A 12,518-nucleotide genomic window follows, 5' to 3' on the forward strand; every position below is an offset into this window, starting at 1 on the left:
GTGAAACAGATGAGTGGGGCTTGACACTGCACCTCCACTTCCACAACATATACGGGGCCACTGCATCTGCCCGTGGAGAAAAGCTCCTTGGTACTGTCAGTGACTGAGGAACAATTCCTAAGCCCTGGCCTAATGGAGGCAAGCAGCTAGAAAACATGGGCATGTGGAATTAAAACTTTAATCGCATAGCTTTGTGGTTTTCTTTCCTTTGTTCTTGGGTGAGGGACAAATATGAGCTGTTTTTTCCCACACAGTCGCAGCTTTCCCTACACGTTTTAATGTCCTTGAGACCCCAGACACAGAAATGGAGTGGAATCATCATTTTGGTTATATGTATCATGTTTTCTCTCGTATTAAGAGCCTACATTTTCTATAGTTATATGCAATTGTGAATGTATATGACATGACCCAAGAGTGAAATTGTGCAGCGTTACAAAGGGGATGGATGGGAGGGAGAGGGGGGAGCAAGGGGAGGGGTTTGGGGAGGAGATGTGCTCAAAGCACATTATATATTAAAACACCGTATAAGACTCAGCATCATATACAACGAATGCATGATAGTTAAAATACTATTCAAACAATGGGAAGAAATGTATGGAGTAGAGTCTGACCTAAGAGAGTTATATGATACTTAGTAGCATCTCTCTGGCCAGTTCTCTAATGTTCTAACGATTCATCCTGACACAGCATGGCCATGTATGGAATCAGAAATTCTCGCAGTAAAGGCTGCACTGTTTTAAAGCACCACATGTAAAAACCAGATATGCCCCTGCATTTGTATGAACTATTGTCCCAAGGACAGTTGAATATTGCATAACAGAAGACAGAGCGTAAGCCAACTTCCTAATGCGAAACTTCTTACCATCAACAGCACAGGAGGCCCTCCTAGAAAATTGAAACTATTGCTACCGTATGAGTCAGCAATCCCTAGGTACCAGCCCAAAGGAATTATGTTCAAATAGACCTGGTTTAGAACATAAAATACATGAGTTTTTACCGCAAGTAAATGCGAACAAATCGTCAAGTTCTTCATCGCGGTATGCATGGCTGCAAGCATCTGCTGGCAAGTTGTAAAGGGTCAGAGAGTGAGTGTTACTGGCTGTGCAGGCCTTCAGCCTCTGTTGTGGTCACTCCACTCTGCCATGGTATTGTGAAATCAGCTATAGGCAGTAAGGAATACACGGAGAAAGGTATTTATCAATACCCTTGTACCCCTGATGAATTCGTCCTCAACAATAAAAGCAATAATATCTGTATGCTATGAGTATTATCATCCTGCAAACATCAAAGACTCCTCTGACCAAGAACTATGAATGAAACTGATTTTTTTTCCATGCATCTAAGGAGGTAAGTGGACTTAGCCAGATGAGAATGACCTTGAGGAAGAAGGCGGATACACTTTGGAAGTAAGTGCTTGCCCATCCCAGTGGCGGTATGTCTTCACGGGTGAGCTTACAGATTTTAGAGCTTAATGAGCTAGAGAAAAAATAATGTCACACACGCACAGAGAGATGAAGCTTGATTGCATTTAGTAGATGCAAACTCAGACTTAGGCATAAGTATCCCCAGATGGTGCAGGCAGTGCTGGGAGCTGGATTCAGGACACAGCTCCATCTTCCCTCCTGTTTTCAGTCAGGCGCAGCAGCCACCAGCTCTGTCAGCCTTATCTCTTCTGAGGGTGTTAGTCTACATAGTGTAGCCCCCAAGCAGAGGTTTGGTATTTACTAAATTCAGAGGGAGAAAAATCAACAACGAGACACAAAGGCACAAAGGCCTCATCCTGTGAGAGTCAGAGTTGAAAGCCAGCCCATAATTATCAGTTCCCTTCCAAGTTGTGCCATGTGAAAATTTAGGCTTTTCCTGTGGCATTTTGGCAGCAAGATCCACTGTTGCTTGGGGGACCACAAATAACTAGTGCCCCAGTTAAACATCTAAGGCAAAACAAACACAGGCACATACCAAAACCAACCAATGAACACTCAAAACTACGAAACTGATACATTTTAAAAGAGTATTAACTTTATAAAAGGAATTTTCACCTCACTTCATAAAAGGGCTCAACCCATATGTAGAATTCTAGAATGAGCAGAGGCAGAAGAGACAATGGAGTCAGCCCCCCTCCTCTTTTCACAGGAACAAAGAAAAGCCCAGGAAGGTTAAAGTTCTGCTTAGATACTTAACATTGGCTCACTGTATAGACCAAACAAAAGATTACCTATTCAGTCAACCCTGGTTGCTGGTGGGTCTCAGACCTACTGAGGCTTTGAATTGAAGCACAAACTGGTTTTTATCCACAGAGCAGAGATGCAAGGCATAAACTGAAGGCTTCTATCACTGGTCAAGAAGAAGAGGGGTATGGAACAATCCTGTAATACTTAGAGGCTCAGCTCCCCTGGGACCTGCCCTCACTTGCTAAAATAGCCTGACCTCTGACATGAACCAATGATTTCAGCAGTAATTAATAAAACTGTCAAATTAATTAACCCAAGTCTTTGTTCACAGGGGGAAAAAAAGAAACATGTATTATCAATTCTGCTGTTTATCAGTTGTAGACCAAACTCTTGGACTCAAACCTTGACCACTGGGACACAGGGTCACTACTGACTCGTGGCTCTAAGTAAGATCTTACCTAGTAAACTGCCTATGCTTGTTAAAAAGTCTTAGTGTAACGTGTCCTTTGATGACATGACCAGTGGATTAACAGGGCTCTACAACCTAATGGTATTTCTAATGGAGACAGACAGGCCTAAGAATCCCACCATATATCACTCACAGTTCCTAGAATGCCTTTTAGATATCCTTTTGAATTACTGTAATGAAACACTAGGCTAATGCTGCAGGATTTAATTAAACTATTTAGTAAATGGCTCAGGTTAAGACAGTGGTTCTTATATCCTTGTCTATAAAGGCTGAGTCCTACAAACGCCCACATATACATTTCCATGCTATCTCTTTAGAGGCTTCAGAACTATTTTCTTACACCTAAGCTAGCTTTTATTCCATTTAGAATAATTGCCTTCCATCCCATTTCTGACTTTCAAGAAAAACAAGACACTTAATTGACCACAGAAGCTCTCAAGGGCACAGGCTTCAGAGGCTCTCGGCTGGGCTCACAGCTTCGGCTGATGTCATCTGCTAGGAGAAGCTGGGTTCTATTTTTAAATCATACCCTTTTACTCTACCTTCAAAGGGCACATATATCACACTAACTTCGCTCATAAAATACCTCGTGGTACTAGGGTGAACCATGATGTCAGGAGGAGCCTCCAACAGGACAGGGACAAGCAGCCCTACCTGTGTGAATCTTCATAGCCTGGAGAGCGGCCCCACGTGGTTGACTCTCTAGGTTACCCCCCCAACCCCTCCCTTCCCCCCCCCCCCCGCCCCCAGTCATTTTGGCAAGGAGCAAATGACTAGAGGGGTTCTTCAGAAGGCTAGGAGCAAGCTTTCCTCTCTGGGTCCTTAGTTCCCTATAGGAACACTTATAACAACTTCTAATGCTGATGTGCGGAGCCCTCTTCAGCCCCTGGCGTCCAGTGAGTGCCAGATTATTTGCTTTGTCTAATTTGAAACTTTCATTCACCAGTTCTGTCTTGCTCACTGTGATTGTGCTGTTAAAAAAGGTTCATGACATTCGGGAAATGCTGGGGAAAAAAAAATTAATCTCGGTTGGAGGTGAAAATTTCCTTCCAATTTGACTTTCATTTATGTTTATTCTGCTTATTTCTAAAAATAAGAAAGAGCTTTGTAATCAAAGTGACACTCTGCTGAGTCTGCCAGAGGTCAGAACAGTGTGTTTCTCTCTGGTCTTCATCCCCGCCAGGACCCAGGCTCGCCATGTTTTATTTGGTTTCTACTCTTCCACTCCCTTGTCTAACATGAAATCTAGACTGAGTTGCGAACACTAATTTTGTAACACCCATTCCTTTCTTAACACTTTTCCACTCCCTCCTTACAGATGTGTGTGTGTGTGTGTGTGTGTGTGTGTGTCTATATCTCCTAGTCTTGCTTCCCTCTCAAGCCCTGTCGCTTAGGTGCCTCTGTCTATACTGACATCACCTGATGCTGCTTCTAGATGCTATGTTGCTTCCACATCGGACCTTTGTGCAGCCTTATAAGCACCGCTGTTTCTCACAGCTCTGTGCAGGTCTTTCCTATCTGTTTCTGTTTCTTTACTGTTAACAAAAGCAACTGAATGGGGGAAGGATTTATTTGAGCTCCTTGTTCCTGGTACAGGCCATCCTGGCAGCAAGTCAAGGCGGCAGCGGGAGCTTGAAGGAGCTGGGCCTAGTACATGGGTTCTATGCTCCTTCAACTCTCCCCCTTTTTTCATCCACTCAGGACCCAAGCCGTGAAATGGTTCAGCCTACAATTAAGATGGGTCTTCTCACATCAATGAATGTAATTAAGATAACACTATCTTCTCAGGCACAGCCCAGAGACGGGCTCCCAGGTCTCTAGATGGCAAGTTGACAAACGTGAACCACCACACTATTATTCATTCTTTCTTTTTGTTGTGGGGAGGGGTGCTGCCTCACCTGGGATCCCCATCCACATTTATTTGTAGTACCATTTCATCTCAACACACCGTACCGTGTTAACTTGTCTTATGCCTAAATGATCACATGAGACAGGACTTGGTGCTAAGCTATAATCCTCTATGCTAAGTGGTACGTTACTGGGATTCAATATCATTTGTTCAATGTACAAATGACTGAATGGACACATTCTGAAAATTCCAAATAGGGGACTATAACCATGAAGCAAAAATTAGAGCTTTGTCTTCTCCAGAATATGTGAGCTCATCCAAACTTAAAAAGTCCTGGCTTTATCAGCTGAACTGTGGAGGAAGAGAGAGAGCTGAGGAGACAGTACCTTAAAGACACACCTTGAATACTCTGGGTCACTGTGCCAAGTGACTCAGGCAATACATTCCTGAGAGATAAACAGAGACTCTATTTAAGGTGGAATCTTACCTGGTCAGGACTCTAAAGCTTACTTACAGTTAATTTGCAAATACACTGGAGCAGAACAGAAAACTTACACTTTAGAGTGTCCCCCAAAGATAGCAGCAAACCACACATCAGCTCTGTGTTTTTTTGTTTTTGTTTTTTTTTTAACCTGAGCAATCACATATGTCAATTTCCAAGGCACCAGGAGGTCAACTACATGCAATGGGGATGGTAAGTGATCTGAGGAGAGGTGGCTCTGGCCCCTGGAAGCTCTTGCCATTGGGCTGGGCACAGGACTGACTCTGGGATTAAGCTCTGGAGAGAACCAATGTAGTCTACTGTCCTCCCTGAGTCAAGAACAATCGAGTACACTCTTGAAGATACTCTTCTCTCAAAAATATTCTTTTCCCCAAATCCAAGTCCACCACATCCAGCTATATTAAATTGAATCCAGCACCCACAGGATTAGGGAGGCAGGCACAGCTTCAGCTACTACTGCGCAGTAAAGGATTTTTTTTTTAAAAAAAGCCAAACCACCCATATTTTCCAGGATCAAGAGATTGATGACATTAAACGATGGCAAATGTTTCAACGTTCAAACCAAATGACGAAGAACTTGGTTTTTGTTTCAGTCTTAAACAGCTAGCAACCACCTCCCACCAAACAAAACCAAATAAACACACAGCACCCCCCCCCCCCCACCAAATTCTTTGGCCTTCCAGAGTAACTGCTGTCTTATGCTGGGTACACTGGAGGCACCTAGAAACTCTTTACTGAACGAAGAGCTCCCGTGCAAGGGGTTACGAGGAAACTGCCTTTGCCACTTCTAGGTATATTGCCTGACTTCCTTTGTCTCTTGGTGGGGAAACAATCTATTTTCAAAGATTCTGGCTTCCATTTCCTTGTTTGACCTCAGGTTAGCTACCTACCATGGGTCTCATTCTCATCTACAAAAGAAACAAATGTGTGTTGATTACAGCAAACATTAAGGCCGCACTAAATAAAAGGTCATCAGAAATGTACCCTGAGGCAGCTTTATTTTACTTTCATTCTTTCTTTTTTCCTAATATCAATTCCACCCCCATTATCCTCAGTCCCCAAATAAAATATTAATGACAATATAAATGACTGGCCTAATTATGGAGTCAGAAAACTTGCAAAACAGCCTGGGCTCACTAGCATCTAGTTACATTTGATTTGTTTACTACCATGATGTCTGCTTGTTTTCTCTTTCAAAGGTTGAATGAGTTCTATCACATCCTTGTTGATGAGATAAATTTCACAGCCCCACCTTTGGCTGATGCTGACATGCAGAAAAAAACACAATGGAGAGAAAATGAGGCTGGTTCCCTTTACAGGGAGGGAGTCTGAACTACAAACCAAGAGAAAACTTCGAGAGGAATTCCTGTTGCTCTAATAGCTAGTTCAAGAAGCGGTGGCCACCGTCTTGAGCAAGAGAAGCCCCTTCTGTCCGTCCCTTGACTCCCACTCAACCTCCTACATACCAGCCAGGGTTCCAGGTTCACAGTTCCAAAGTGATGACCCTAAAAAGGAATCTAAGCCTTTTAAACAACATTTCTAATTATGAATGGATCAGCTGAAATGACTAAGGGAGTTGACACAATATTATGTCAAGCCTAACATTTGGCCCCTTCTTTCCTTTCATGCCCTAAAACACACCCAGTTGCCCAAACAAAGAACTACCAAGAGTGTACACAACCACTACAAAATCAGGCCACATGCTCACTAAATGTTTAGTGTACGGCTGCCACCCAGTGGTAGGATGTATTCCTGTGGACAAAAGGCTCACAATGTAATTTTTTTTTTAAAAAGGAACTGAAGATTATTCCTCAGGAAAATTAACAGAATTTTAATTTTTTCTGCTCTTATGTTCCTCGGAGAAATTTCTAAAGAGATCCATAGGAGGTACAGTCAATACCATTCTAGCTAACCACACAACTATGTCCCAGTGCCTCTAATATATCATAAAGGAATTGTTATGATTTTACTGGTTTCAACATGAATTATCAATTAAAAAGACTTGTTAAACAGTCTAGTCTCACTTTCTAGATGAATGTAATCTACTCTGGATTTTTAGTTACGCATGAAGAGGCATTTACAAGTGACAGCCTTATAAAAAGTACACATTTTATGAAAATCTGACTTCAATTAAAAACCAGCTATGAAATCCCAGCAATTTCCAGCTGTCTCCTCGCTTATCCTTAGAGAATTATATATCACATTAATTGGTATTCTGTCACATTTTAAAAAATGTCAGCAATGATTAATTGCATCCTTGGTGCTTTTGAGTTATGTCTTCTTTACCAGAGGGATTCAAATCACACTTGGTTGCCTTCGAGCAGGTGGCCCTTCTGACAACCTTCAGAAAACTTCCTACCTTCCTGAACTTCTCCATTTGCTTGCAGAGGTCTGGATCAAGTTCCTGAGACACGTCCTTCATCCATAATAACGCCCCTCTATATTCTGTCCGGCACTGCTCCATGCGGTTCACCGTCAGCCAGGTATCAGAGATGGCCCGATGTCTAAAAGTCTCTACTTCTTGGTGAAATCGACACAAAGGGTTTCGCAAGGCCAACCTGTACAAGAGGGCATAGCTATAATCACAAAACAAAGGAAAGGAACAGTTCCAACTCCTGACATTCTGTACGCATCATAAACCTATGAACTTAGACCACTGTCTAGAACTCAGATGCCTTGTCAGGAGGCAGATATTAATCAAAATGTGTGTGGATGTGGGAAATCATCCAGAGATTGCCCACATTCTGATCATTTAGTTTTTAGTGAACTGCATCATTGGGAAGCACTCCATTTGTGTTGCTGGGTTGTCTCAGACCTGCACAGTGTTTATTTGAAGTTGAAACCAAGCCTATGTCCCTGAAGGATAGTCAAGGAATGGTCATTCCTATTTCTATTCCTGGCTACATCCTGTCTATTCTGTTGCTGAATTTTGGGCCCTGTGTGGAGGGAGGGATGGGATAGGCATGACTCTGGTATCCTTGACCTGGCCACTTTTATTACACTTCAATCAAAACCTACAATTTGCTCTAATAGAAACAAGGCTAAAGCATCGACTTTGTCTTAAATGAATTGGGAAAGAAGAAAAGCACAGGGACTGAGGGTCTATGGTATGTTAGGATTATCAGATAGGCTATATGATTTCATCATCATAAATATAATAAACCAGGTGTGCTGGTATACAGCTTAATCCAGGCAGACTACAGGGGGTACTAGAAGTTCAAGATTATCCTCAGCGGACCTAGGCTACCTGAGATTCTGGCTTAAAAGAAAGAGAAGGAAAGAGAGAAAAGGAAGAAAGGGAGGGAGGGAAGGAGGGAGGGAAGGAGGGAGGGAAGGAGGGAGGGAGGGTTAGAGCTTCATTCCACTCAGTGGTTCAGCATTTGCCCAGCACTAGTAAAGACCTGGGTTCCTTCTCAAGCATTGCCAGTAAACAAACAAATATCATACCAGAAATGAATATATATTGTTCAAGTGTAAAATTATTACAATCATTCGCCATAAGAAACTGTCATTTATTTATCTAAAAAAGGAATGCATACCATAACTTTAGGTAAAATATCTATTTGGGTTACAAAATACTGCTTCCACATTTGAAACCAATGAAGCAATGTTGGGTGACTCATTTTGAAAACATATTCTTTCTTTTTTTCAAACACTTGTTTTTATTTTGAGTTGTTGGTGTGTGTGTATGTGTGTGTGTGTGTGTGTGTGTGTGTGTGTGAATATAGGTGTTCTTGGAGGCTACAGATGTCATACTCCTTGAAGTCAGAGTTATAGGTAGTTGTGAGCCATCTGGTGGTAATAATCAAACATGAGGCTTCGGCACGAACAGCACACACCCTTAGCCGCTAAACACTCATGCCATCACATAAAACATGTTCTCTATGAACAAAGGTGAAAACACTAAACATAAGATGAACATTTAAGACCCCATTTGCATGCAAACTTACTCAAAGGGAACAACAGTATTGGTAAGCTAAAGTGATGGCAGGATTGGTAAGCTAATGTAAATGGTAGCTCCATTTGTGTCTACAATATGTGTGCAGTACTCTGAAATTATAAATGCTTAAGAAATTAAAAACCTTAAGAAAAAAATCTCTTTTCCTCTTTTCCCCAGGTTTCCTGTCACCTGAAATGTATTGTTCTAAATGTAGATCACATCTATGATAGCAGCTTGTCCACACTGTCCTACTTAGCCGTTAGAGTCTTCTCAAAAAGTCATGTCACTGTGCATGAAAAAAGTTAGTGTTTTGTACTGGTGGTTTAAATTTAATATGTGCTTTATGTCCAACATAGCATGTAGCAGATACGGAGTGTCACCAGCGTGAAGGTTTACAGCACAGAGGACGTCTACTTGAGGCTAAACAGTCCTCAGATGGCTCCCAGAGGATGCCGCTCACTCTCTGACTCCTTTTCTCTTCCTTTAGATTTTGTATACTTTCCTACACTTGCTAACGATGAATGCTGTGAATAAACTACTCTCAGTCCCTTGGAATGTGGGACATTATGCAGATACCTTAAAGTTACAATAACATGATGTTAGAAAATTAAAAAGGGCATATACAAAACCATCTACCCTCATCTCTGCTACTACCCCATATAAATCAGAATGGTGACAATTCATTCACTGGAGTACAAGAAAAAGGGGTCTAGAGCAAAGCAAGGTATTCTTCCTAACTGAAAATATGACCCTCCAGTGCAGGCTTAAATCACCTTTTCCTTTATGAAAGTCTACCCAGTGGGAATGGTTAATAAAATAACTAAAGGGTTATCCTAGTAAGAATAAATATCTTGGCAATGTTAAATAATAGAAGGCCTGGATTAAAGTAGTTAAAAGTGTGTACTACTCTTGCACAAGATCTGAACTCTGTCCTTAGCACCCAGGGTGGTTCCTGTAACTCTAGCTCATAGGGTACTGGATGTCATCTTCTGACCCCACAAAACACACACACACACACACACACACACACACACACACACACACCATCCTTAAAACAAACAAACAAACAAAAAACCAAAACAAAACAGGAGGCTCAGGCTAAGCATATCAGAGCCTGCCCAGGTAACAGAATCCTGTGGGGTTGCTTTTTATTTTTTTAATTTTTGCTTCCCCCCAAATGTTTACACATTGAAAATCTAAAAGATTAGCATTATTTAATAAAATATCAATTTGTTAAGTTATTACCATATACAACAACATACAAAAATCTATCTGCTATGGTGCTGTTGAAGCTTAAAAACATGTGCAGTAGGACTGGAAAGTTGGTTTAACAGTTAAGAGCAAATACAGCTCACAGAAGACCAAGTTTGGTCCTTAGGCTCCATGTCAGAGGCTCACAACTGCCTGTAACTCCAGCTACCCCTGGTTTGAACCCTCTCATGGACTCTGTAGTCACCTGTGTGTACACATACATACATAGGCATACAGACACACACATACAGTTAAAATAAATCTTTTTTAAAAAACATTCTGGAATACTCTAAATCATGTTCGGTAAACTAAGAATTCACATTCAGAATGATTTTATGAAGTTTTCCTGCCTCCTTCACGTTTAGGAGAACTAGGTGTGACTTCATGTGGCTGGCGAACAGCTGTGAAAGCAAAGCCACTGTGGAAGAGACCACCTTCCCAACTAGCTGGTCGCACCTCATTAAATCAGTGGAGACTGCTGTCTGCTAGACTATGGTAGATACTTTCAAGTATTTGCATTGTATTGTTGATTGTTGTTTTTACTGGTGTGTGTGTGTGTGTGTGTGTGTGTGTGAGAGAGAGAGAGAGAGAGAGAGAGAGAGAGAGAGAAAGAGAGAGATTGATTGATTGTGTCAGAGAGGTTTGAGAGAGAGAGAGATTGATTGATTGTGTCAGAGAGGTTTAAGAAAACAGTAACTTAAGGTGATATATGAATACTCTGCAGGGTCATTTTGGTACATAATCATCCAGACTCTAACTGGACAGTCATAGGATAGAGTAATAAATGTGATTGATAATAGTAATCCTCAATGTGATAGGGGTTTAACACTGTTTTTCATAAACAGGTTATTAGTTTTGGTGCATAGACACACTTGAACTTTTCCTCACTGAAGTCAGTGATACTTACAATCTTAACCTAAGAACATTTGTTCTCTGATTTCCCAGGAAGCAATTATCCTGGTAATAAAGAGGTTATGTGCACGAAAGAATTATCTATCAAGGGGTTATAATGTACCTGTTTTAGGATTTTTCTCCTTTTGGTTTGCTTGTTTTAAGCACTAAAAGTACAATTCAAGATTATAAGAAAATACTTTTAAAAAATTGAACTGTGGTAGAGAACAATATTGGAAATGGCAATGTTCAATTATGACTGGTCAAGTCAGGGTCCAAATATTATCAAGAACCAGAATGCGCAAGAAGGGGTCACCGAAAAGCTTGGAGATATTACCACCCCCCATCTTTTGTGCCACCTTTCTTGGGTTTCCATAGGTGCGCTCATGTAAGTTGCCAATCATCTTGGATCACAGGGAGGGAAAGCAGTTAGTTAGGGTAAATAGGAGGGGAGACAGGTAGGACAACTGGAGTTAAGTGAATTTCTGAAGCCTAAATAGTCTTGAAAAGCTTTCTTCTTTCTTCTGTGAAGCTTTCTTCAGGTATACTTCTGCGTGATATTAATGGAGATAAGTTCTTGGGCTTGTTAGTAGGGAAGGAGAGATGGAATCTCTTCTCTCTAGCACAAAAAAGCAGCTGTGTGGCACAAAAGCTCAGGACTGTTTCAAACAAAGACCAGATACATTAGTTGAGGTTGCATTTTGCAATGCAACAGCTCTGTCATAATTTCCTCTGTACTGGAGACTGTTAAACTTTCCTGGACATCAGAATCAACTGTCGATCTATTTGAAATGCAGGGGTAGAGTTTGTAGGTGTCAGGGCAGGGCCTAGATTCTGCTCCTAACAGGCTTCCAGGTGATGCTGCTGGCCTGGACCCGAGGAGAGCGGTCCTGGGCGGCCAGGTTGCTACCTCTTTGCCATTCATTAAACCCTCAGAGAAAGGTTCTAGAGGGAACCTTTCAAGTGGTTTCCCTGCTTTAATCAAATGCTGAAAGGGGATCAGCCTGATTGTTATGAACAAACGCAATCACTCACAATGATTGGCATACATTCTGCCTCCTGCAGAGCAGAAGACAAACAAGATTAAATACCAGGGAAGAAAACAAATCCTACATGCTCTCTAAATCAGAGGGAAGTGGGAACCAGCTAAGGACAGAATAGTTCCTCAGGGTTCGGCGTTCTAGACTGTGCAACTTCCCCATAGGAAGAAGCGGGTCCCAGATTCTCTGTGGTCCTCCCAAAACAGAGCTTCCAAGAAGACAACACACACACACACACACACACACACACACACACACACATACACACACACACCTTTGCTGGGAGGAAAAGCAGAGCGCCTTCCCTGTAGCTTGCATCATTTTTCCTGCTCTGGTTTTGTCTTGGAAGCCTTGGGATCGAAGAAATTTTCCCAGTTCATTTTCTTCTTGAGACAGGACTGGTGA

At 41.8% G+C, this 12,518-nt stretch overlaps 1 protein-coding gene across 3 annotated transcripts in view; it reads right to left on the minus strand.

Annotated features, from left to right (window-relative positions):
• Ica1 (islet cell autoantigen 1) overlaps positions 1-12,518 on the minus strand; it is a 136,621-nt gene that overhangs the window by 89,753 nt on the left and 34,350 nt on the right. For all 3 annotated transcript variants that reach the window (XM_052173242.1, XM_052173243.1, XM_052173241.1), the window contains exons 5-6: positions 12,388-12,511; positions 7,351-7,549 (exon numbers count right to left, since the gene is read on the minus strand). In XM_052173242.1, coding sequence (XP_052029202.1) covers positions 7,351-7,549; positions 12,388-12,511 — 323 coding nt within the window. The remainder of the gene's footprint in view (positions 1-7,350; positions 7,550-12,387; positions 12,512-12,518) is intronic.

Source organism: Apodemus sylvaticus, chromosome 2, assembly GCF_947179515.1.
Source record: "Apodemus sylvaticus chromosome 2, mApoSyl1.1, whole genome shotgun sequence".
In the NCBI taxonomy this organism is placed as follows: domain Eukaryota; kingdom Metazoa; phylum Chordata; class Mammalia; order Rodentia; family Muridae; genus Apodemus; species Apodemus sylvaticus.